The sequence below is a fragment of the Melospiza melodia genome, chromosome Z (genome assembly GCF_035770615.1).
Source record: "Melospiza melodia melodia isolate bMelMel2 chromosome Z, bMelMel2.pri, whole genome shotgun sequence".
In the NCBI taxonomy this organism is placed as follows: Eukaryota; Metazoa; Chordata; class Aves; order Passeriformes; family Passerellidae; genus Melospiza; species Melospiza melodia.
In genome coordinates, this window is record NC_086226.1 from 1,496,354 (window position 1) to 1,523,167 (window position 26,814).

At 48.0% G+C, this 26,814-nt stretch overlaps 1 protein-coding gene across 2 annotated transcripts in view; it reads left to right on the forward strand.

Annotated features, from left to right (window-relative positions):
• Positions 1 to 983: 983 nt before the first annotated feature.
• ZBTB7C (zinc finger and BTB domain containing 7C) overlaps positions 984 to 26,814 on the forward strand; it is a 110,355-nt gene continuing 84,524 nt past the window's right edge. Inside the window, exons 1-2 of one of the 2 annotated variants that reach the window (XM_063180194.1) lie at positions 984 to 1,152; positions 14,410 to 14,506. In XM_063180194.1, coding sequence (XP_063036264.1) covers positions 14,455 to 14,506 — 52 coding nt within the window. In that variant the 5' untranslated portion in view covers positions 984 to 1,152; positions 14,410 to 14,454. Of the gene's footprint in view, positions 1,153 to 14,409; positions 14,507 to 26,814 lie in introns of those variants that run through there. The other variant, XM_063180195.1, reaches the window with a different exon arrangement.

Sequence of the window (26,814 nt, forward strand, 5' to 3'; positions counted from 1 at the left end):
TCTGCGTTCAGCTTTGCTGGACAGTTTACAGGAAAATGCTGAGGAGGACGAAATTTCCTATTCATCCCTCTCAGTTCACTGCCTGAAGCTCGAGGAAGGCTCCCTGGCAGGTCAGTGGCAGCTCCTGCAGTAGCGTGATGGGCTCATTTCCCTTTCCCCCAGCCCCGTCTCCAGGCCCTGCTGTCACAGTGCAGCTGTGCCAGTGGCAAAGTGCAGATGCTCATTTTTTTTTATTTATTTTTTTTTACGAGCTGGCCGAGCCCTGTGCCGCCCCCCAGCCTTGGCAGAGGAGGCTGCAGCTCCACGCACGGCATCTGCCGGATTGCCCGGGGGGCTGGCAGGCTATGAAAGGGAGCTGCGGGGCCAGGCGGGACTGGATGTGGCCTCGGCAGCGCTTGGGAGCAGATCCCGGCTTTTTTCCCTCCTTCCCCCGTGTCTGTTTGTGTTGGATGTCCCGGCAAATCGTGCCCTCTGCAGATGGGCTTTGACCTTGGCCGCCACCCAGGCTCGCTCTGCTGGGGCAGGTAGAGATGGGATGGATTCACAGCCTTTGCTCGGCCCGTGGAGCATTTTCTAAATATGAGGTCTGATTTATGCCTGGTAACTACCTTTTTCCACTGTAAGGAAAAAAAATAAAAAAATTGGTAATTTATTTTCCCAGGGTTGTGGGAAACTGCACTTACTTGAGCTTGAGGTAACTTCAGCTGAGCTTGTTGAAATCTCTGATACGTCCCAAGGCTCCTGAGTTCAGAAAATAAAAATAAAACAGGGCTAACAATCCCAGTGTGCGCCATGAAAGACAGAATGGGGCAGATAGCAGGAGTTTGGGGAGTTTTTTATCTTGTACATGGATGTGCTGGATGGAAAATAAATGCACTACAACTTTAAGGCTTTGCCTGCAGCTAAATATAAGGGTGTGCTGGCTCCACCCTGCTGCTCTGTTAGGGATACAGGCATTTATTTTTCTGGGGTGGGTTTTTGCTTTATTTTTTTCCCTTCTCTTTTATTTTTTTTATTTTTTTGGGTGAATCTCCACCGTGAAATAACCGACAGTTTAAGCGCGTGGTCCTGGAGCGTGCAGGAGAGCTCCCTCCTAACGCCCTCCCCATGGAAAGTTAAAGGATTGGGACTTGACCAAATTTCAACTTTCATGTAAGTGCTGCGTGCTGTTGTCTGATCGGGAGATGAGGATGGCAGGGATGAAGTCTTAAGGCAGCAATCTACTGTTTTAATCTGACTTTCCTGAGCCCCCAGCCTGCTTGGTGTTAAGCCAACAGCCAGGTTAGCCTGGGGAAGCTGAGCTTTGTGGCTTGGGGATGGTCAGCCCTGAGGGGATGACTATTATTTTCCTAAATTTTTTTGTTTTAATTTTAGGTGAAAGCTCTGTTGCTGTTGTTAAAACTCAGAGAGGTGGTGGCAGGGTGTGTTTTCAGTCAGCGTTTGCTCAGCCTAAACTTATTTTTTCCTGACTTTCTGTTTGGGAAAGAGAAGCCAGTTTAATCTCCATTTTCTATAATCATCTGCTTATTTTATTAGCTTTTTCCAAAAGGCTGTATTTCCCCCGATGCCTGGCCACCTGTTTTCTATGAGCTGCTGAAGGTCCGAGCTCTTGCTCCGCGTGTGCAGAGCAGATTTCTTTCAACAAGCCAAAAGAAACGACACAGCTATAGACTAAAAAGGGCAAAAAACCCCACATGCTGTGCTATTTTGGTAGTAGCAAATTATGCGTCCTACAAATTACCATTGGTTATGAACATTGTCCGTCTGTCTGGGCGACAATGTCCCGCTTTCAGACCACTGCTAATGCGTTTAGAATTAGGGTAATACTCATTGAACTCCAAAGCGGCTCCTCTTTTCTTCGCCCTGATTTATTCCTACCAGCAAATGTCACATGCAAGTGGAAGTTTTATGGCTGGATAATTCACAGCCTGTTGGGCATCTTATTAGGAAGGGCTCGGACTTTTAAAAAAAGTGACTTGAGGTTGTTCTTTTAGTGTTGGGAAAGTATCGATTCCCGAAGTTTTCTTGCTTGCTGACTTTCTTTTTCAATTTTTTTTCTTTTCTTAACCTCGCCCTTTTTATTTTTTACTTTTTGCTCTCCCTTTCTGTTTCCCTCTTTGTTTTCTCATCCCTTTTTTATCCCCCTTTCTTTCACCCCATTTTCTTTTCCCTCTTTTCTTGTCTCCCCTTTTATTTCACCCCTTTTCTTTTCCCCTTTTCCTTTCCCTCTTTTCTTCCCCCTTCCCACTCTTTCTTTCTTTCTTTCTTCCTTTCTTCCTTTCTTCCTTTCTTCCTTTCTTCCTTTCCTTTCTTTTTCTTTCTTTTCTTTCTTTTCTTTCTTCTTCTTTCTTCTTCTTTCTTCTTCTTTCTTCTTCTTTCTCTCTTTCTTTCTTTTTCTTTCTTTCTTTCTCTCTCTTTCCCTCTCTCTCTCTTTCTTTCTCTCTCTCTTTTAATCTTTCCCTCTTTCTCTCTCTTTCTCTCTCTTTCTCTCTCTTTCTCTCTCTTTCTCTCTCTTTCTCTCTCTTTCTCTCCTGTTTTTTTTTTTTTTTTTCAATTTTCCCTTCATTTTGCTTCCTATTTTTTTGTTTATCTTATTTTCTCTGTTCTTTCCTTTTCCTTCTTTCCAGTGGAGCACAAATTGAACTGAGGGCTGGCTCACCTTTCCATCTGAGCTTCATGAACATCAGCTCTGAAATATGACTCCAAATCCACAGCGAGGACTGTGATACTATAAGAAATAGATGTAACACTGTAAGAAATGGATGAGGATTGCAAATAATGATTTTCCCACTACAGTATCACAAGCATATTCACCATTTCATTTGCCTTTCAGAGGTGGTTCAGGCCCACATCTTGACCTGTGGCTGGTCTTTTTGGGCAGTGTAGAGTGAATACCCTAAGCAGATATTTCCAGATGTGACATTGCATGGGGGTTCCTGGGCAGGGCTGGGAGTAGGGTGAAGCCTCTGGTGCTCCAGCTCAGTGATGGGGTGTCTGTGTGTGCTGGGTGAATCCCAGCACAGGAATACCCAGCTTTGTCCTCTCCTACAAGTCCTCTCTGGACCAGAGTGTCCCCTGCAGCCACGCCAAGGGCAGGTTATGCCCTTTCCAGCTGTGAGGCTTGAGAACAGATGGTGTCTTGTTCCACTTTCACACCACCCCTGCCTTCCTTTCCAGTTTTCCTGAGTCACCTTTTTCACAAAAGGGATTGAAAGGAAGAGACTGGCATGTCCACGGGGGCAGTAGCTTTTTCCCTCCCGTGCTGCCTGGCACATTGCAGTTGCAGAGTGTCTGGTAGGGGTTTCTGCAGCCTCTCTGCCCAGCGTGTCCCTGCTTCTCCTCTCGGGGTTTTCCATGCTGGTTGTCTGTGCCAAGCAGGAGACAGGAGGTGAGCTGCTTTGGACTGTCTGGGGGGAAAACAGTGCTGTGGCCTCGTTTTGTGTCAGATGGATTCAGGCATTGCTCCACAATTAATTCAAAGACTGATTCCTTCCTTCTCTTCCTCTCCCTCTTCTTTCTCTCCTCCTCATCCTCCTCTGCTTCCTCTCCTTTGGTGCTTCCTTTCCTTCTCCTCCTCTCCTTTTTCTCCTTCTCATTTTCTGCCTTCTCCACCCTTCCTTCCTCTCCACCTTTTCCTTCTTTCCCTCCTTTTTTCCCCTTTCCTTCCCCTCCTTCCTCTCCTTCTCCTGCCTTTCTCTCATTCTTTCCTCTCCTTCCTTCTCTCCTTCCTCCTACTCCACCTCTGTCACAACCACTACCACATGCTTGTGCTGCTGCAGGATCCAGATGCTGCACAAATCCAGAGCAACATTCCCAGCTCTGACAGTCCACAGCCCTTATCCCATGCCAGAGCTCTCTCCCCCTTGCACTGCAGTGGCAGCTCTTGTAGAATTTGGGAGACCCCAGAGCATCCCAGCAGAGGGCTGGTGCTGTGGGACCCCAGGAGCACTTTTGAAGGCTCCTCCCTTCAGGTCCCAGGGGTGTTTGTTGCCAGGATCAGTCCCATTGTCACCCTCCAGTTGCTGCTGGGGTGGCCAAACAGGACAGCAGCCTTTTATCTCCTGGTTTACACCCGTGGGTACAAGAAAGGTATGAAACCCCATGATTATGAAGGTGCTTTCAGAGGGCTCCTTGCACAGGGACCCATTTTCTACAGTCCTCTATCCCCTGCAGGATGAGGGCAGGGCTGGCTGGGCTGCATCCTCAGATGTTCAGGAGCTGCTCTGGTTGGTGTTTCAGGTCATAAAACCCAAGTGCTGTGCCTGGACAGACAAATTGCTGCCACAGCATAAACAAATCTATAGAGCCCAGGCAGCCAGCAAATTCACCATGTGCAACGTGTGTGTCCCTCTGCCCCTCTTGTGCTTTCCTGTCCAAGCTGAGAATGGCTTGAGCATTGAAGGAAAATCCTGTGGGGAGGGGCTGAAGGAACTGGGGGGGGCTGAGCCTGGAGCAAAGGAAGCTCAGGGGGGACCTTGTGGCTCTGCACAGCTCCTGACAGGAGGGGACAGCCGGGGCTCTGCTCCCAGGGAACAGGGACAGGAGGAGAGGACATAGGCTGCGCCAGGGAATGCTCAGGTTGGACATGAGGAATTTTTTCACACAACCGGTGGTTAAAAATTGGAAGAGGCTTCCCAGGGAGGTGTTGGAGTCCCCATCCCTGGAGGTGTCCAAGGAAGGCCTGGAAAGGGCCCTCAGTGCTCAGGGCTGGTGACAAGGTGGGGATCAGGCACAGCTTGGACTCCATGGTCTTGGAACTCTTTTTCAACCAAGATGATTCTGTGATTCTCTGATTGCTGCCCTCTGGAGAGGGAGAGAGATGATGTGTATCACAGGCAGGTGGCTGTTACTTACAGTGAGCCCCGCATGGAGCTGGGACTGGCATGAGGTGGCACTAAAGCTTTGTCAGAGCCTTTGTCATTCCATCTGCGTCGGGCCCCTGGAGCAGGAGTGAATCTGCTGTCCTCCAGGTGGTTTTGCAGGAGCTATGTAATGATTGCTGGACTGTGGATGTGCAAATCCCTCCTTGCAGGTCCCTGAACCTGTGGCAGTGGGTAGGAATTAAAGGCTGTTTCTGCTGAAGGATTGATGAGCTGTGGCTGACGCTGCTCTTTTGTACACCTTTTCCATCCCCTGATGGGTAGGGTGCAGTGGCCACTGGCAAACTGAGCAAAAGCTCTTCAGAGCACTGAAAAGGGCTGTGTCTGTGTGTCTATGGGCTGCAGAGGGGCAATGCACACCCACTTGGGGGCTAGCAGTGCTTAGAAATGGAGGTTTTCCTTTGGAAGCCTGCGTGAGCACCATTTCCCGGGAACTGCCTAATTTAAATCATCTTTGCTCTGTTTTGTCCTATCCATTATTTTCAGCTGTCAACATTAAGTGCCACAAAGACCCTGTAATAGGCTTCTTTCTGCTTCCCTCTAATAATCCCAGAAACAGTCACTGGGCCCTTTGTCTGGGGCTCTGTGATGGCTCTCAGTGTTCAATTTGCTGGAGAGGAACCACTTTGTGGAACAGTAGGACAATCAGTGAGGCAGTGGCTCGAGTGCTGCCATCCTCCCTTTGAAGAGGCAGGAGAGGAGTGAGATGGAATTGTGTTTTGCCCATCATGGTTAATGACTTCTAAGAAAAGCTTCAGTGGCAGCTCAACAAAAGTGGTCCTGGCTTGCAAAAATAGATGCATTTAATTTGCCCCAGAAGTTGTTGGGGTTCAGAGTGATCCTTGGAGCTGAATGAGAACAGTGAGATCTGGTGGTCAGGTCTGGGTTAGGACTCGGAGTCCGTGTCCAGCAGGAGGGTCCAAGCCTTGTATGTCATGGCCAGGATGAAATGCAGCAGAGGTGAGTGTTGCCAGAATTCCTTGGCTTTTTTAGGCGTTGGTAGGACCCAGTGAAAGGTCTTTACACTGATACCAGGTCCTCTAAAGAAGAGGTGAAAAATGAAACAGCAGGGTCCCGTCAATGCTGTGGATCCATCTTTGGCAGTCCTGAACTACACAGACATTTCTTACATGTCCTCAGGGATGCCTGCTTGGGCTGGGGGTGAACCAGGAGGCTTCTTGAGGGCTCTTTCAGTATTTGGATGCTTCAGACTTTATCTCTTCCTTGGGTTGTGTAAGGCATCCCATTCCTAACTCAGCATAGATTGAGGAAACTCTACCTTGGTTTCTTACTCCTCGTCTTTTACTGAAGTGGAGGAACAGGAAGTGCCTCCATTGCATGAAATATCTCAAGACATCCAGTGTTCCATGTGATTCTATACAGATTTTGTGCTAAGTTTTCCTTATCTTACTTGTGCTGCTGCCCTCAGCCGTGCCCATCTCCCGCCCCTTCTGCCATCAGTTCTTGCTCCAGGTCTGCCCTCCCAGTATGGGGGACTCTGTTTCAAAACTATGCTTCAAAATTTCTGCTTCACAAATTCCTCTTGTCCTCCCAGTCCGAGGGAGTCTGATTCAAAATTCTTCTTCAAAATTTCTGCTTCAAAAATTCCCCTTGTCAAGGGATCAGCTCAAGGCAGCTAAAAGTGCCCAGATTACAACTAAAAGTACCCTAACAGTGCTGCACTGGGGATTAAAAGGCTGTTTGTCTTCACTGGTCAAGAATGGCTCTGTAACAACCTTCTTCCAGAGATTTTAGGGAGAGTAAAGGTGTGAGGATGGAGCTTGGTGTGTTTTTGAGGAGCTCCTCCATGCACTGCCTGTCATACCTTTTTTGCTCAGCCCTCTTGGTCCTGGATGGGAAAGGTACCAAGATGGAGGGAGTCAGGGATGGCTCAGAAAGCAGGTGAAGAAAACTAATAATTCAGCTTTTTTATAAGTGCATAAAATAGCTATTATGATGGGAACATAAATAATAAGGAGAAAAAGAAGTTTCCAAGTAAGTGTTGCAAGAAATAACTTGGATTTTTAAATTTGAGCTGTGCATGCAGAAGCACAGGATGGTTTCTTCTGAGTCTATTTATCCTGAAACTTAATTCTTACAGGGACCATTGTCGGGGTTTGGTTGTTTGTTTTTTTTTTTTTTTTTTTTTTTTTTTGCATTGGTTTTATGTTGACTAGTGCTACATTTAATCTGCCACCACTCTGCTCAGACCCTTTGCCTGCTGCTTGGCTTTCTTGAGTCCTGCTGGAGTGTCTGATGGGTTTTTGTGGCCTCAAAGCCTTATTCCACTCCGTGCTAAGACAGCAGCTTTAGGAATTAAAAACGAGTTCAAAAATGCCATTAAAGAAAAGCTGTTGGTGTGACATGATTTTTCCTCAGTCCCATATGGCTTGGGGGTCCTAGGCTCATTAAAAAACCCACTTAAAGTGTGCTCTGCCTCACAAATGTCCCACAAATATCCCCTTGATGTTAGCATGGCCCACAGCTACACCTGGGTGCTTCCCATGAAGTCCCAGGTCTGTAGTTGGGTGGAAAGCTAAAAATCCAAGGAAAACTGTCATGACAAAATCCAGGCTTGTTTTAGCCCGTTTGGTTGTGGAAAGAAAAGTTGCAAACTGGACCTCTGAGCAATCCCAAAGGAAAAGAAAAACAATGTGTTAGAAGGAGGAAAAATAAACCCAAAAAGAGCTGTAAGTGTTGAAGGCAGTGTCATGAGCTTGGGATGGCGTGAGCACTCAGCTCTGGCCAGGGCTGGCAGTAAAGCTGAAGCTGTGGTCGAGGAGAGAACTCGCCCTTGGGCTCTTCCTTGGAGTCAAGGAAGGTGGATTGTTTTCCAGCAATGAAATTTCCTATTGAAAAATTGAATGTTTCCTTCTCTCCCTTGTGAATGGGATGCCCGGGAAGCGAAGCATGCTGGTTCCAATTACCAGCACAGCCAGCCCAGGTGCTGCAGTCAGTCAGGAATTTATACCTTTTCATACGTTCTAGAAAAGATAAAAACTTTTTTATGATTATTATTTTTTTATTCTTTTCTCTTTTTCGATGTATGTAATGAATTCAAAGCGGGAGCCCAGCCAGACTGCTTTTGATTTGTTCCCATATTAATGTTTTATGTCTGAATATGTGCCTGGTCACTCAAATAAGTCAAACTTGCTACTGCAGTTGAGCCCAAAAATATGGTCCCCAGTCAATGCAGGCTCATTGATAGGGCTGGAGCCCCTCTCCTGTGCAGACAGTCTGGGAGAGCTGGGATTGTTCAGCCTGGAGAAAAGAAGGCTCTAAGATCTCTCCAGAGATCTTATTGTGGCCTTTCAATACTTAAAGGAGGCATACAAGAGAAAAAAAAAAAGAGTTTTTAGTAGATAGAACAAAGGGTGATGGTTTTAAAGTGAAGAAGGGAATGACTAGAATCTAGGAATTCAGACTAGATGTAGGGAAGAAATTTTTTGCTGTGAGGATGGTGAGGCCCTGGCACAGGCTGCTCAGAGAAATGGTGGGTGCCCCATCCCTGGAAGTGTCCAAGGTTAGTCTGGACAGGGTCTGGAGCAACCTGGGACAGTGCAAGATGTCCAAAATCCCTTCTCCCCAGGCCTTTCCCTGCCTGGCTGGGCAAGGTGGATGGCCTGATTTACAGGCAGTGCTGGCTGGAGCTGGTGTGAGCTGTGACTGCAGATGGGCCCGCAGGCCCCAGCTTTGCATGATGCCTTCTGCAGATACCTGGCAGAGCACAAAGGCCCCGTTAAGGCAGCCAGTTTGACTGCAAGTGCACACCCCTTCCAGAGCACAATTGGCTAAGTGGTGCTCCAGGACCAGGCTGCTGCACCCCCACGTTCCAGTTGATATTTAAAATAGGAGCATACATCTCTGGCATTGTTTCCATCCAGGATTGCCTACAGCTCTTCAGGCAGGATCATCCCTACTTTCCTACAGGGTTACACAAAGCCTCCACAGAGGCAAAACCTGCCCTGCAGTCTGAGAGAAGGGGTAGCAGGCAGATAATGGAATCTGAGTCCTTTACAATGGGAAAAAGATCTTTGAGTCCAGCCATTCTCCCAGCTCTGCCAAGGCCATCCCTAACCCATGTCTCGACACAGCTTTTAAACCCCTCCAGGGATGGGGACTTCACCACTGCCATGAGCACCCTGTGTCAGGGCTAGGCAACACTTTTCGCTAAGAAATTTCTCCCAATATCCCATGTAAACCTGCCCTGGTGCAATTGGAGGCCTTTCCCTCTCATCCTGACCCTTGTTCTCTGGGAGCAGAGCCCATTCCCAGCCTGGCTGCGCCCTCCTGTCAGGGAGCTGTGGGGAGAGAAGGTCTGTCTCCTCTCAGACTTCTTTTCTCCAGGAGTAACTGGCTGGAGGAGAATGAAAGGATACACAAAGCAGCTTACAATGTATGGAAATGTTGCATATAGATGTGTGTGAGTGCAGGAGATTCCCGTTGTACGGTTGTGTTACCGGGAGTACACGGTCATTAGGAGTGAGCTGGAGTGGGAACACCTGCAGGGCCAGAGTTAAGGGTGATTATGCAGCCCAGCCCTGGCTTTTCTTCACTTTGGAGAGCTGCACAGCATAATTTCATCATGGGTTTATATACAGCTAATTGGCATATAGTTTGATATGCAAATAAAACCATATAAATATCAAGAGAAAGACCTAAAGCTGTGCTTTCCACTGTCATGCTACAGTCCTTGCTTTTCTGGTCAGTCTAATCTACTCTATTGCTCCTTTCATCATCTTGTGTTTTGAAAGCATGATATCTCTTTCAAAGAACATCTGTCAGACGTATATTAATTAGTTAATTTTTCTGCATGGAATGTAAACACGAGGGTGGAGAAGCCAAAGCCCTGAGGATCCAATGAGGTGTGTGGCCAAGTAATTATTTTGGAGTAATGCAGAGATGTGGCCTGTGCTCAGTCTATGAAGGCTAGAAACAGGTTTACTAACAGATATAGTCAGTTTATGCTAAAGACTGAAGTGAAATTGTCGTGATGTGGGCACTGGAGCCTGTGTCACAGACACACCATGGAGATGGGATTTCCAAACTGAGCTTTCTAAGCCAAAGATGCTACTGGCAGTGGTGCTGAAGTATGTTTAAATTCAGTTTTTAATTAAGAATATTAAGTTTCAGTAGTTCAAGACTGGAAGATGGCATGGAGAGAGCCAGTATTTTTATGTTGAAGGAAAATTTAAGGTGTAAATTTGTTAGCTGGTAGCACCAATTTTCACTCCTGACTCGGGGCTGCCTGGATGCTTCTCATGTGGTTCACAATGAGAACCAGATTTACTGGGATTTTTGTGTTTTGATCTTGGGTGAATGGCTTTTGCTGTGAGTCTTCAATCAGATGTATTTCGCGTGATAACAAGAAATAGGTTTTTGTGTGAGGGGACTGTGACGTGGTGTACAAGCACAGCAGTTGGGCTGGAGAGGAGCTTGGTGTGCAGTTCTGGGGCCAGATGCAGTGCTGGCAGTAGGGCAGAGGGGTGAGTTGAGGCAGGGCCATGCACACGTAGGTGCTGTACAGGAATTCCCAGGGGGTTCCCCAATCCCAGAACACATCACTGGCACTGGAGCATGTCTTGCCATTGGGGACATTCAGAAATCCTGCTAAGGCAGGGTCCTCTCTGTCAAATCCCTCCTTGGACCTCTGGCTCTCTTGGCTGAGGTGTTCCCAGGCTCACTGGTGGTCACTGAGCTGGGTTCCTATTTCTGACCCGATGTGGGACAGCTGCCCCTCTATTCTTGACAGCAAGGCTCTTCCCTTTGGCATGAAACAAACTGCAGTGTCCTTTCAGCAGCATGAATTTTGGATTTTTGCAGGTTTTACCAAAGCAGTGTTTAACTTCTACCATCTGTCTTTACCACTTCTGCCTTTCCTTACGTGTCTTTTTATATTTTTTTCTTTTTTTATTTGCTTCCTGGCTTCCAGTCCACTTGGTAATGTGTTCAGTGTGGACTATTAATATATCCCAACAGAAGCAATTCTACTTATGTTTTCCTTTTGGAGTAAGGATTAAGGAGTATCCCTTAGCCCTTCTTTTGCCCACTTTTTCAGTTTTTTTTTTTCTTTTTTCCATCCTTCTCCTTCAGAGCTGAACTCCAGAGGAGGCCACGGAGATGGTGCCAGGGCTGGAGCCCCTCTGCTCTGGAGCCAGCCTGGCCCAGCTGGGGCTGTTCAGCTGCACCAGAGAAGCTCCAGGGACACCTCAGAGCCCCTGCCAGGGCCTCCAGGGGCTCCAGGAGAGCTGCACAGCCCCTGGGGACAAGGCAGGCAGGGACAGCACCCAGGCAATGGCTCCCACTGCCAGAGGGCAGGCACAGATTCTGGCACATTGGGAATTAGGAATTGCTGGCTGGGAGGGTGGACAGGCCCTGGCCCAGGGTGCCCAGAGCAGCTGTGGCTGCCCCTGGATCCCTGGCAGTGCCCCAGGCCAGGCTGGATGGGGCTTGGAGCAGCCTGGGACAGTGGGAGCTGTCCCAGGTTGGCCCTTCCAACCCACTCCATTCTGATTCTGTGAGCTGTGTAATTCTGCAGTAGAGTGCAGATTGGTACTAAGGGCTATTTTTTTTTTTTTTAATAAGCATTGTTTTGTCATACCTGTCCAGCCAGATAATCGCAAAAATGCCTCAAGGACAAAGGGAAGGTGGCATTCACCATCAGCTGGGGATCTGTAAAATGCCGTGTATCCCGAGATTGTCGTGAAGCCACGACACTGGCAAAGCTAGGCAGAGGATTTTTTTGCTGGGGCTCGTGGTTTCCTTGCCTTGCTGGATAAAATAAAACCTGCCAAAGCAGCGGCAGCGAGCTCCCATCTATCTGTTCTCATACTCCCAGCCGCTTCTGCCTGAATTATTCATGCTCCGTAAGTGATCTGCAAACAGCTCCTGTGATCTCCCTGTGATCTGTGGGTATGCCAGATTCACCCCTGCTTAGGTCAGGGCATTTTCTTGTTTCCTTCCCCGCGGCAGGGAGTCTGTGGGAATCTCCAGATTCCTCACCGCCTCTTTCTGATTAGCCCAGACGTGTATTTATTATTTACGTGGCAGGATTTGTTCAGCTGTCCCAGGCACACGGTATTATCAGCGGATAAGCAGGAAGACTCACTGCAAACATCTGTAGTTGTTGCTTGACAAATCCTGTTTGTATAAATAATATTAAGGAGCTGCAGAGGCTGTTGTGGAGTAAATACCCTCGTGACTGGAGGCAGCACTGCCAGCTTTTCACCTGCGTGTGTGTCTCAATAGAGATTTTCTGGGCTCTTTTACACACACATATATATACACGTATAAAATACTTCAGTTTATTATTTTTTTTAGTTTAAAGGCCCCTTCCAAGCCAAATTATTCTGCTATTCCAGTATATATGTGTGTATATTTTCTGTATTTGCCTTTTTTTTTCACAAGCTCTTTCCCTGTATGTATTAGGGTTTTTTTCCTACTGATTTGGTCATGGAGATAGGTTGGCAAAGCCAGAGAGAAGAGCAGTTTATGGGCAGGTTATTGGCAGGTATTTTGTGTGTTCTGCTATCCATATCATTAATGAAATGGGCTGTGGGCCCGCCTCTTCCACCACCAGGTACCACTTGGATCTGCCTCTGCCTCTCCAGTGTCATCTACTTCTTTATTCTGGGATGAGGACTGGGATGTTTCAAGAACCCACTGCCAGTGGAACTGCAGCTAATGCTCTGAGCAAGGCCCCTGGTCCCCTTCTCCAGCTGAGGGAGTAATTTGGGATGAAAAAAGCTCCATTTAGGCTACCTGCTTTTTTATGCTAACCCATAGGAGGACCTGTGTCTCGTTCAGGATATCCCTCACCTACGACATAACCGGGATACAGTGAGTTTGTTAAAATGTCCTGTCTATCTGCGTTCTGGAAAGAGGATTTTCTATTAAACCTTAGGGAAATTACTGGCCTTGTTAACTAGTGTGGAAGTAATGAACCACAGCAGGGTGACTCGGGAGATTTGGGCCCTCGCTTTGTAAGGCTGCATTGTTTCTTCAAATGAGAGAAATAATTTAAGCAAACAAACGAACAAAGAATTTCTGGAAATTAAAGTACGGTACAAATGGGATGATTTGCTCATCCTCTGTTTAATAGGAGCGGTGCAGTGAACAATTGTGTGGTCGACCTCAGAAATCTATCCATGGTAACTAGTCACAGGAGAGAAAAATAGACAGCCTGCCACCAACTTGGTATTAAAGTTCTATTTTCCCTTTTTTCCACGGTTGCGGGCCAGTCAGGGACTTTCCATGAGCAATCAGCACAGCAGAAATCCCCTTCTGCTCCCTAGCAGCCATCTCTGCTCAACAATCCAACCAGCTTTTTGTGCTGGTTTTGGCTTAAGTGGGGTTTGGTCCCAGTTTTCAGTGGGATCAGGCTGGGGCAGACCCTTCCTGAGAAATGCATCCTGCTGAAACAGGGCTGTCAGAATCACAGAATGGTTTGAGCTGAAAGGCACCTCTCAAACATCCAATTCCACCTCCTGCCATGGGCAAGGGCAGCTTCCACCTGACTGGGTTGTTCCAACCTGGCCTTGCCCCTTCTGCCCCATGGCTGATGTGTGTTTGTTGTGAAGGAACCTTTGGTGTTGTCACCTCTACCAGGTGCTGGGTGTTAAATTCCTGATGGATTTGAGGTCTGTGCAAGCCCTGCATGACCCCAGTGGCTTTGGGCAGGTCCTGCAAAGAGCCCAGAGGAAGGACAGAAAGACACTGCCAGGCTGGAGTTCAAAAATAAACACATCAGAAATACTGGGCCTTCAGGCTCGATGGTCTGTTCCTCAAAAGACAATTTTGGAAGGCATCGCTGTGCTTTTGTTCTTCCATTAGGCAGCTGAGGGGAGAGCATTGTTTTCCTGCCCTCATCCGTTCCCCTTGTAGGGGAAGAAGGAGGACTTGGCCACCCTGAGCTGAGCATCCCAGGGGAGCTCCCAAAACAAAGGGCTGCGTGGAGGAGGATTCCGTCATCCTGTCCCCGCCGTCCCCTTCCCTCCCTTCACCCTGCCCTTGGCACGGCCGGGGAGCACGGCGAGGGGAATGTTCCTCCTCCTCCTGCTCCCTGGAAACCCAGCTAACTTCTCTTACCTCCAGGTTTGCTGCTGCCTGTAGGCTTGGCAAGGCAGCCCCAAGTTTGTCTCCTGCCAGGAAGGTGTGTGAGCCCTGGGATGGTGTTGTGGCAATGTGACATGTCCAGGTGTGCTTGGGTAACACAGCGCTCCTGAGGACTGTGGTGTGGGTGCTCCTGGGTGTGGGTTGAGGCTCTGTGGACACATCCAGGTGTAATTCTCTCCTGTGTGCTGCAGGCATCCATCCTGATCTGCAGAGAAGGCCTGTGGGCTGGAGAGCATCTCCTCAGCCACACTCTGCGTGACCCTTGAGTTAATTCCCCAGGCAGGAAAATGTGGCTGGCTTGTGAAGCTGGAATGGTTTAGGGTTTTTTTTTTTTTGGTTTTTTTTTTTAATTTTAGGTTGTGCAGGTTTATTTACAAATAGCTGGACTAACACCAACCTATCTTGTTTTGCCCAGGCTCCAAGACTGACCCTGCTGAGAGCCCCTGAGATACTGAACTCTATGAGCGGAGACCACTTGACTGCACTCAGCACCTTTCAGGACCAGGCTCTAGGTAATTGTTCTAATTCTTTACCTGGACGATGGGGGAAATTTGCTGTGCTGGCCCATACAGACCATCTGAAATGACATTTCTAGTTGTTTGTCCCATGAACCTGTGGATTTTTTTTTTCCTGTTGAAGGTTGTCACTCTAGATCAGTGGCTGGGCACTACAATAAAACCCCTGACCCTTCAAACATAAAGAAAAATACCAGTCTTGCTCCCAGATGGGGAGTCATAGAATGGTTTGTGTTGCAGGAACCCTAAAGGCCATCTAATCCAAGCCACTTGTAATGGGACATATTCAACTAGACCAGGTTCCTCAGAGTCCCATCCATCTTAACTTGAATATTTCCAGGAGGAGGGAGGCATCCTGGAGTTGCTGGATCACCATTCTGGTAATGGTCACCAGCTGTGGTGCTTGGGAAGTTCTCCTGAAGTTAACTTGCTGAGAGCTGTAAAAACAAGCAGTCAATGTCAAAAAAAAGTTGTTCACTACCATCAAAAGCAATCAAAGGCTTAAAATACCAATATTTTTTGGCAAGGATGCTTGTTCAGATCAGGCTTTTAAGAATTGCTTGAAACCTACAGCTGCAGGAGCCTTCTTTTTAAAATAAACTCAGCATCTTATTTGTCTGGGTTTCCAGTAGCTTTATTCTCCTCCAGACCTGACCTCACTGTTATGCCTCTGAGGAACTTTAAATCCTTGCTCCAAGGTGGATAGATGGAAATGGAAGAGCCTGGGGCCTGGCACTGTCCTGCTCTGCATCATCATGGAGATGAAGATGGTGCTTTGCCTGGGGGGTGTGGGCAGGATTAGACCCAAGATTTGTGCTTTTATCCCAGCAAGGCCAGCTCCAGCACAGAGCACCAGCTGGAGAGGTGAGGGTGTCAGGGGTGGGTTTTAAGGGGAGTAAGAAGGAAGCAGGATGCTGTGGATGTTACTCCAAAGCACTAAGGATGAAGGATTTCCTGTAGGATTGACTTCCTGAGTGAGATGACATTTCTTGCAAAATTCTCCACGCTGATAGAAGTATCAGTCAATAGAAGGTTATAATTTTTAACCTGTTTTGCTGAGTTTTTCCCCAAGTCAATAAAAACCAGCTCCACACCGATTTCAGCAGAGGCTGGAGCCCAGCTCTCAGATCAGAGCGGCACGAGGGCAGAGGGCCTTGCTGCCCCTCTCCCAGGGCATCCTCTGTCCATGCAGCAGCAGAGGGCTTTTCTCCATCCCTTGCAGCTCTGTGTGGTGACACTTTCAGGTCTCGGGCAGGAGGACATTGACTGGGTTGTTTCCTGTTTTGACAGTGTCCATTTCAAATCTTCTGTAACACAGCTCTGTGCAGGGAATTAGGACAGCACATCCCCTGTCCTCCTCCCTTGAATATTGCATTGGGGAGCTAAGCTCATGTTTCCAGTGGGGAGGGAGAATACACAGGTCACGAAACAGGCTCAGAGAGTGAAAGAGAGGAAAATGGAGAATGAGAAAGAAGGAATACATTCAGCATCAGGGCTGCAGTGGGATGTTTTTCGTTATCCACACAGAATTTGTGGGAATGAGGTGCTCCCTCAGTGCCAGAATTCAGAGGCTTTGTGTTTGAACTGCTGCTGTCAAAGCTTGGAGAATAACTCAAACAAAAAGGTCGCAGGTCAAGTGGATGTTTTCCAGTTAACCAGAGCTCAATATAAATCCTGGGGAAGGAAATAACCCAACAAACATCCACCAGCCCTGTGCCCGTGTCCCCTGCTCAGGTGCTGGCTGCTGGTGGCAGCAGGTCCTACTGGGACATGCCACAGGCAGGCAGCTGCCTCAGCACCCTGAAACAGTCCTCAGGCAGCATCCCCTGCCCAACAGACTTCTGTGCAAATTTCAAATTCAGCAGGATTGGTTTCAGGTTTGGTCTAGGTCAGCAATCAGGAGGGTCCAGAGGCTGCTTCAGGTGAGCATGGAAGGTGAGAGAACACCAGCCTGTGGGCTGGAGGCTCATCCTAAGCCCCTGCAACACATCTTTGGCCGAGGGCTGGTGTTTGCGGCTCTAAATTCAGCAGTTTTGGGTAGGAGATGCTCCAGGGGAGCATCAGGCAAATGTGTCTCTGCCACTGCTGCACATCACCCCTTGCAAACTCCCCCCACGAGGTTTTGGAGTGGCCAATTGCTCTTCCCTGAAAATAGTGATAGATAAAGGCAAAGTGTTCTGGGAGCCATGCCAAGCCAAGGCTCTGAGTTGTTAAGAGATCTGTATCTCAATAACAGATTTTTTTGGTCTTTATCAGCTTTTAAGAGAAAGCATGGTGTTTGCAGGAGCAGGTTGGGATCATCCTAAGGAATGGAGCTCTCCTTTTAAAATTGTATTGCTTTTATTACTATTATTTAATAAATAATAATAATAATAATAATAATAATAGTAATAATAATACTACTAATAATACTAATACTAATACTAATACTAATACTAATACTAATACTAATACTAATACTAATACTAATACTAATACTAATACTAATAATAATAATAATAATAATAATATTTCTGCAGTGAAGCCATATATGAGAATGTTATTTGTGTAGGAACTGGAAACGAACCTGAAACGATCAGCGTATTTTTTTTAAAGGCACTTTACAAGTCATTTGGCATTGGAAAAGGTACAACTATCCATCAAAGCAGGGCTTGGGGATAAAATAATTAGAAATCACACAACCATAGCAAAAGAAGATTAGTGCTAAAATTAGAAGCTATAAAGTTGTTTTTAGATTAGGCTGGAATCTGGGCTGGCTGTTTTATTGTAGCCTGTTACTTTAAAAAAATGCAAGGTGAGAGATGTGAATTGTCTGCATTTGGTTGTGTCCCAGTGGGAATGCTGTTGAGAGTGTTGGGTGGGATGATCTGTAAGGTGAATTTCAGGGGAATCCTGAGGGGATGGAAGTGCAGTCCCATGTGAAAGGTGACCAGCTGCTAAAGGAGCTGGGTTCAGTGCTGAGCTCTTCTCCACAAGGGTGCCCCTGTAAGTTTGGTTTGCTCCTAGTTTTGTTTCTGGGTTGCAGTGGCCAAACACCCACACTGCATCCAGAAGAGGTGGTGGGGTGGCTGGAATTGGGAATTTAGGTTGGAATTTCCACCCACAAGTGGGGGTGGGTGTGAGTTGGAGCTGCTGTGGTCCCCAGACCTGAGCTGTGCCCTTGGGTCCAGACATCAGATGGGCAGAGCCCATGGAGCTCCATCACTTTGTTTTCCTGCTGGACCTCCTCAGGCATGAATAGGAACAAATCCTCTGTCAGAGACAAACCCAAAATCCATCAGAGAGCAGACCAGGAGAGCTTGGGGTGTTCATCCTGCACAAGAGAAGAATCCAGGGACGCCTCAGAGCCCCTGCCAGGGCCTCCAGGGGCTCCAGGAGAGCTGCACAGCCCCTGGGGACAAGGCAGGCAGGGACAATGCACAGGGAGTAGTTTTACAGCAGAAGGAGAGATCCAGACTAGATAGGAGGAAGAAATTTTTGTGATAAAGGGGGTGACACCCTGGCACAGATTTCCCAGAGAGGTGGATGCTCCATATATAAATCCCTTCAGGAAAAAGGGCCTTGGTACTCAAGCCCTTCTGGTATAGGTGGAAGGGTGTAACATGAGCAGAGGGCTGGAGGACAAGGCCAGGCACATCCAGGTGTTTTCACTGAGGAAGATGTCTCTATCTCAAGCAGAGATCCCTTCACCCAGAGAAACGTGACTTCATCAGGGCTGATGCCTTCAGATTTGGAGTGGGGCATTTCTGGGACAGAAGCCCCAACTTTGTGGGATGTGCTGCCTAAATACAGACACAATTAGGTGTACCTCTTCCCCTGTCCCAGCAGAGGTACCGAGTGGAAAGGGTCTCGGGTTCCTGCTGTCTGGGAAGCACCAGCCCTGCTGTGGCCACCCACAGCATCTTCCCCCGCGTGCGTTTCGCGGTGCCCGCAGGGGAAAAGCGGAGTTGAGCAGACTGCCTGCTCCCCCCAGCACGCTCCCCGCTGTGCCTCCAGCTCGCTGAAAGCAGGACAACTCCTCACCGACTCTTTGTAGCCCGAGAACAGAGCCTTGGCAAAGTCCAGCAGCGGGAACTTTACTAATTCCAGCTAATGACTCCGAAAGACTGACTGAGGGGAACAATTGCGCGTCATCAAAAGTCGCGGACAAAAGAAACGCAGGGCATTGTAATAGCAAACGAAGCTGAATCTGATCTGATGGAGCACCTTTCATATTCCAGGCATTTCAAAGCCCTTGGCAGAGTAATGAGCTGCGTGCTGACAGCGGGGCCACTGGACTGGGCTTTATGTGGCCAACAAAAGCCAGCACAGTTGTTGGCAGAGGACTGCTCATGGTGGGAGAGGGGATGGATGGTGGCTGGCGTGTTGGGGCTCTCCTGTGCTTTCCTGGTTTTTTTTAGAGCTGTTGGATCCTTGGCTGGTGTTTGTATGGGTGCTGGAGGTGACCAGGCAAAATATGCTGATCTTTCTTAAAGGGGGCTTAGAAGGAAGATGTAGACAGAGGTTTTAGTAGGGTCTGTAGTGAGAGGGCAAGTGTTGATGGTTTTAAATTAAAAGCAGGGATATTCAGACTTGGTATGGCGGATAAAGTCTTTATGATGAGGGTGGTGAGCCCCTGGCACAGGGCGCCCAGAGCAGCTGTGGCTGCCCCTGGATCCCTGGAAGTGTCCAAAGCCAGTTTGGGTGGGACTTGGAGCAAATCCTGGGACAGTGGAAAGTCTCCCTGGCAAGGGGTTGGAACTGGATATTAAGGTCTCCTCAATGCAAACCATTTCAGGATTCTTATTTAAGAGGGGTGGAGGGACACGTTCTGACACACATGAGGATCCCTTGGTGCAGCTGAGAATAGCCCTCGGCCTCCCAGGTCACCATCTGGCCCTCTAATCTTGTGGTCCCCGTGACAGTTTCATGAAGGCCCACGTACAACTCCAGCTCTTTAATTTTAGCTGAGCCAGAATAGCACTGGTGCAGCTGTGGGAACAGATATCTTAGTCCTCAAACTATTCCTGTGGCAGGGAAGTTTCTTGCCAGTTGTGAGGAGAGGAAAAGGTTAATTGCATTTTTTTTTTCCTTTTTTTCTTTCCTTTTTTTTTTCCAAAGAGGAAATAAATGTACCTACCCCACCCTAAGGGGACAGCACAAATCTGTCAGCCCTTGCAGGGTGGGGGCAGGCGGCTGGGCTGCGTTAAGGAAGTCACCCTGGGGAGGGAAGGGGTTTGGGGCAGGGCTGGGGGGCCTTGGCTGCCTGTCCCGAGCTGCAGGCACAGAGGGGGCTCTGCTCCTGGGCTGCATTACACAAGGCTCTGTGCTGTCTGCAGAGCCCTAGAATTGCAGAACGGTTTGTGTTGAAGGGACCTTAAAACTCATCCAGTCCATCCCCTGCCGTGGGCAGGAATAACTTCCACTGTCCCAGGCTGCTCCCAGCCCCATCCAGCCTGGCCTAGGACACTGCCAGGGATCCAGGGGCAGCCACAGCTGCTCTGGGCACCCTGGGCCAGGGCCTGCCCACCCTCCCAGCCAGCAATTCCTAATTCCCAATGTGCCAGAATCTGTGCCTGCCCTCTGGCAGTGGGAGCCATTGCCTGGGTGCTGTCCCTGCCTGCCTTGTCCCCAGGGGCTGTGCAGCTCTCCGGGAGCCCCTGGAGGCTCTGAGCTCTCCCTGGAGCCATGGGACTTCTACACAAGTTAATCTCACCCAGGGAATAGCAGATCTGTACATAAGCCTGGTTTGGAGTTAGGAGGGGTGAAGGAGATCTCAGACCTTGTCCTGTGTGACCCAGTCCTTCACTAACTCCCTCCTTCAGCTCCCTGCTAGCCAAGACCAGCAGATTCCAGCACCTTCATGGCTTTTCTGGAGGAGCCTGTGGGTTGGTGTTGGGTTTGCTGCATCGCCCCCATCCCAGCAGTCAGGGGAGGGTGGGAAGCTGAGCTGCTTTGGAAGCCTGGATCCCCCTCACTCCATCTGTGTTTCTGTGCACTCCAACTGGGTCGGGCTGATGCCATGGCAAGGCTTCCTCCTGCAGACAGCAGTCTTGCAGGCTGTCATCCTGCAGCAGGGGCTTGATGGTGTGCAGATGGATTTGCTTTCCTGTTTCCCTTCCTGTTAGCCTCGTGCTGAGGCTGGCCAGCCCTGCTTCCCAGGCAGGAATATCTCAAGAGGCCAGCTCACCCATCTCCATCATGACCCAGCCTCGGGTAGGTGTTCTGTTTCCACTTCTGAATCAATGCCCAAAGGAGTAGTAAAGGAACCAACACTTTAAGTTTCTCGGGGAGCTGATTGCAATAAAAAAATACACAGAGCCTATCCAAATCTTTCTTTTTGTGGTTTTATATCAACAGGGCTGGTGTGAGCAACCTGTGCTCATCATCTGAGCACATTAGGAGGCAAATCAGCTCTGGGGGCTCAGGGGAGGCTGTGCTCAGAGAAGGACCAGGGGAAGGTGGAGTTGATGTTGGTCCTGGTGGTGTGTTTGAGGTGGATTTACATCCTTCCACTCCTCAGAGGAATGCTTTGCCCATGGTTCTCACTTCAGCTGAATGTTGTGGTAAGGACAGGAGGGGAGACGTTAGGAAGGGAAATGTTGGATTTTTAATTCCAAGCTGTCACTGTTTGGTCCAGGAGAGCATCAGTGGAGCCTGGGTGCTGTTTCCCAGAGCAGGGGTGGATCTGCTGAGCCTGTGGGGCTGTGGGACAATGCTGTGCCCAAAGCTGAGCCACAGCCCTGGGGCAGAGGGGCTCTCGCTGCCCCCTCTGGCACAGCTCCAGGGCAGGGGGCTCATCTGCATTCTGCCAGATAGGTTTCCTTGTCTCCTGTCTGGGGTTCACCATGTGTGTGAGCTTTAATATCACTTCACTCTGCCTCCCTACATCCCCTGCCCCTGTCCCAGATGTGTTTGTTTAAGTGGCTTTAATTAACTTACATTTTCCTGTGCGTGACAGCTCCTCGAGGCTTTGGTAGCTGTTTTCTGTCCTTCCACAGTTGCCACTGACATGCAGCACTTTCCCTGCAGACCAGCTTTCAAGCCTACCGTGTTCTTCCCTTCCTCTGCGGAATTATTTTAACACGCTGAAGGGAATCGTTTCCATGTGAGCATAGTTGCACACTCTCAATTGATTATTAGGTGTGATTTTCCTGATCCCTGCTGGTATCTGCGAGGATTTTGAGCAAGGAAGCCAGAGTGGTGTGGGATGATGGCTCAGGTCAGATAGATTTATCTTCACCAGTGACAAGACTGATAACTCTGTGGTGGCATGGCTACGGGTGTTATCATTTGGGTGTCTCCTCAAGACTGAAGGTTAATGTCTTGCCACTACTGATCCATCACCGTGTTATCTGCAGGATTTACAGGTCTTCTCGTGCCTTTCCAGCAGCAGCAGGTGCACTTTCCTGGAGCTCTGAGCTGGGTACCTGCTCCCTGCTTGCAGCAGCCGTAGGGATCACGTTGGCAAGCCCTTGCTCCCATGGATTTGTTTGGAATCAAAGTCGGGGATAATTCCTGCTCGTCACTGCATAAGTTTTGTGGATGGACTGGGGCAAGCCCAGGGGTTCAGTGCTCAGCCAAGGGAAGGCATCACAGGATGGGTTGGGTTGGAAGGGACCTCAGAGCTGATCTCTTCCACCCCCTGCCATGGGCAGGGACACTTCCCACCATCCCAGGCTGCTCCAAGGCATCAGGCAGGGGAAGGCAAGGCAGGCCCTGATCCTGCCTTCCTGAGGATCACCCAAGAAATCTGGCCAGGAGGATGGAAAAGAGCAAGGAGGGACTCAGATCTGGAGTAAAATCTCCCGGGGAAAAGAAAAAAAAAAAAAAAAAAAGAAAAGAGCAATAAATCCAGCAAATTAAAATGAAAAGGCAGCTAACATGAGTGACAATTGTACAGCATCAGATAACGCTGCATCCTGAATTCCAGTGGGATAGGAAATATGAAGCAAAAATCACTCAGGTGCTTCTAGATAGCGATAAGGAAAGCAATTCCCATTTACTGGTAGAAATAAAATAAGAGGTCGTGATAAACCCTCCATGACTAGACTGGATTAGGGCTCTGGCTGTGAAAATTCATTACAGGCATGCAAAAGAATGCGTATCGTGCCAGCTAAACCGACTACAAACACCATTTATTTGGAGAAGAGACGATTCAGTCAGAATAAATAGATTTCTTTCAAAGGGAAGGGAGGGTGATCTGACACAAATCTATATTCCTGCCTTGTCATTTATTATGCAAATAAGTCTCACACCTCTCTAAGACATGAGGGATGAGTTTATGTCGGAGTTTTATGTTGGAAGAATAACCTTAAACTGCTCCAAGGATTCCAGGGCCAGGCTGGGGTTTCTTGCACACAGTGGCAGGAGATGCTGATTTCAGGAGGGGTTCTGGTGGCACTGAGAGTCATACAGCTTGCTCAGATGTTCTTTCAGATTTCCCAGAAACAAACCCATCCCTTCACATTTCTTCTTACTGTTTGTGGTGTTTTGCTTAGGATTATTTTATTTTATTTTATTTTATTTTATTTTATTTTATTTTATTTTATTTTATTTTATTTTATTTTATTTTATTTTATTTTATTTTATTTTATTTTATTTTATTTTATTTTATTTTATTTTATTTTATTTTATTTTATTTTATTTTATTTTATTTTTGCTTTGTTCTATTTTATTCTGGAGTCATAGAATCACGGAGTGGTTTAGGTTGGCAGAGACCTTAAAGATCTTTTACTTCCACCCCCCTGCCATGGCCAGGACACCTTCTACTATCCCAGGTTGCTCCAAACCCCATCCAGCCTGTCCTGGCACACTTCCAGGGATGGGGCAGTCAAAGCGTATGTGGGAAATACCTTTTCTTGTATTTTCTAGTATTTTATTTTACTTTATTTGCCCATTCTCTGCAGGAATGACTATATATGGGGGTCATGTGCAGATGGGAGCCTGTGGTGTGTTATCTGTCCTTATCTTCAGTTCTCTTTTTTTTTTGGCATCAGCACCCATTAAAGCAGCATCACTCTGCTGGGCTCAGTGGAGCAGCACACGTTTGAGGTTCAGACTCTGAGGTGGTTGTAGGTGGCAGCAGAAGCACTTAGCCTGATGTGCAGGGACCAAAAAGTGACCTAACACCTCCTGTTCTAGCAATTACATCTCTCAGGATGCTAATTTTAGAAAGAGAATTGAGCTGGCAGGGGCCACAAACAGTGGATGAAACCCTGATATTCTGCTCGGCGGAGAGAGGGCAGAGCCAGTGTTAAAAGAACAAAAAACAACAACAACAACAACGAAAATGAAACAGAAAAGTATCTCTAGAAGGTTTTTTTCTCCTGACAAGAATGTTGTAATTTTTGTAGCTGTGTTTTGGAAAAAATCCTGATGAATTGTGTGGTCTTGAATTATATATGTGTGAACAGATCTCCAGGGGGGAATCCTGACTCACAAAGCCACCAAGCTCCCATCTCTGAGATGAACTCAGGACCTGTGGGTCTTCTCTCTAATGCAGCATGGAAGCCAGGGGGATGCTCGGGGAGTAGAGGGATCCAGGTGAGACATTGTGCACTTGTAGGACACCCAGAGAAACTGGGTTGTAGCAAGCACACACTCAAAGGACTTCCCTAAATGCTTGATTCCTTCTCCATCACAGCCAGTCGAGGTTTTTGCGTGGATTTCTGTTTCTGGTGATCTTAGGAGAAGATGCATGGGCAATATGATGGGAGTCAAGGGCAGGGACAGGTCTTGGATGAGCAGGAGGGACTGAGCACCCGGCTTCTCTGCAGCCAGGGAGGAGGACAGTGCCCCACGCGGGCGCCTCGCTTCTCCAGGGCTATTTCACTCTTGTGCTGTGCCCCAGCATTTCTCTGCTGCTGGGCTGGCCGGGCTCTTGTGGCGCTCTGGAGAGATTCTGCTAATGGGATCTGACCTGATGGCTTTGCATGTTTTAAGTAAATTAAACACAGCTGCTAGGAAAATCCAGTAACCTTAACAGCACCACGGCTCCGTTGTCTGCATTGTAATTACAGCGGCGACCGCTGGGAAGTTCTACTTTCTGGTTTATTTTAAAATAACTTCTGAGCCACCCTTTGATCAACTGCTTCATCCCCAAGTCCTGCCTGTCCTCTCCCAAGGTTTAACCCTTGCTGTATCTTTAAGCATCTGTCTGATCACACTTTCAGTCAGTCACAAAGGCAAGCAGCTGATTGCAAAAATTACTTTTCCCCCCAAGTATATCCTGTAATTTTTGAGCTGAGTGAGAATTTTAAGCCAGAGCTTACAGGGTACATACAGACTGCAGACAGTGAGCAGAGTTTTATGGCTCCTGGGGAAGGGCAACTTGAAATATGCATCTTTTTCTAATGCTTCATCCAGAATCCTTTGTGCCCTGCAGAGAAATGGGTTTTCTGTCACAGTGACAACAGCAAAAGGACTTAGATTTATGTAGGAAGCAAAATTAGGAGCCTAATTAGTTTTTCCCTTGTCAACCCTTGAGTGCAACCCATGCTGCAAAAGCCTTGGTCATCTCAAGGCACGGCATAGCTGTGTGCTCCTTCCCTGCATTAAAACTCACACCGGCTTCCTGTAGGAGCTGGTGGGCTTGAATTTCTGAAGGACGCCCAGGATTAGGGAAATGGCCCAGGGTATTCCATCAGAGCCTGCAAAAGGGCATGAAACAGATATGTTTTGAGCATGTCCCAGTGCAAGGAGGTTGGCTCAGCATCATGAGGTGCTGGTGGTACCTTGATGGCTGCGTGTTCAGGGCATCTCAGCTGCTGCACCTGAGGTGGTGTTGTATTTGATTATATAATCATGGTTGGGTTTGGGTTGGAAGAGACCTTTAGAGGCCTTCTCATTCTACCCCTGCCATGGGCAGAAACACCTTCCACTGTCCCAGGTTGCTCCAAGCCCCATCCAGCCTGGCCTGGGACACTTCCAGGGATCCAGGGCAGCCACAGCTGCTCTGGGCACCCTCATCACCTTCATCATAAATCATGGTTATGGCTACCCTTCATCCTGCTGGACATGGGATGAGCTGTCTCACAGAGATCTGAGGGTATGTTTTGCATCTTGTTTTCCAGCCTGTTTCCTTCTGTTTGCATCCAGGCTACTCAGGACAGGCAGATCCCAGCTGTGGTGCCCTGCTCTGCTCTCCCGTCTGCTGTCAGGAGCACGTTGATGTGTGTCTGCCTTGGAGAGCAAAGAGGGTGCCTGTGCGTGTCATTTGGGTGAAAACACTGGCTGAGTGTGATTGAGGCTGTAAAGTTTATGAGATTCTGCATTTTATGGTAAATTTTAAATTGACACTGCAATCAGGAGCATTAGGGTCTGTAAAGGAAAGTCGGTGTGATATGTTGCAGAGCACGAGGTGGTAATTTCCTCTCTTATATTGATCCTATCAACAGCAAAGAATGAAGCAGCTGCTTCTTGGAGGATTGGTTTTTTAATGTGTTCATTTTATGTATTTGTAGAATATTATTTATTATGTGGGGTTTTTCCCCCTATGCTGCCTTTCCCTCTCCCCCCATTTCTGGAAGGGTGCAGCGCAGTCTTACCTACACTCCTCACCTGTGGATCTCAAAACTCCTTTCAAGCCACAGCTGATGCTGCTGTTTCCATTTTCACAGAGGAAGGGGAAAACTGAGCATAGGAGATTGGAAAGGATGTCAGCCCAAAGATGCAGCCAGGTCTCCTTCTGAGCACAATCCACACACTCAGTTCTTTCCGAGCTGGGAGCGATGATCTGTCTCAGGGAGGTTTTTTTTTTTGCTGGAAGAAACAGTCCCTGGCAATAAAAAAACCCCATCAGTAATCATCCCAAACACTCTCCTAAGCAATGAAATGTCCACGTGTGCCAGGGCATGGTAAAAATGCCTTTTCAGAGTATGTTTTCCATATGGGATTTTCTGCAGGGGCGTGGGTGACTTGGCTCCTGTGATTCTAGAGGGCATCTCCAGGGCACTGCCCTGTTTGAGGCCACAAAGGCTTTCAGTGAAGCTCAGAAAGAGTTTGAGGAAGTCAAAGACTCTTTAGAGCATATGAAGGGAATGGGCAGAGGCCTTTGGGAGGAATTTGGGGGTCACCTGGGTATGGAAGATGTGAGATGAGCTCTTCCCCAGGCTTAGACCCATTACAGATGAATCACAGCAAAGGGGTTTTTTCAAGATGTTTGGTTTTCAGACATGCCAAGAAGATTTAAAAAGAACTGATTGCAAAAGTCATGGGCATTTTAAAGTAACATTTGATGGGGATTTCTTGAAGATGCTGTAATACAGCCTACTGTAGAAGCATCTGCTTCCCAGAATAACAGAGGGTTTGCAAACAGCACTTGG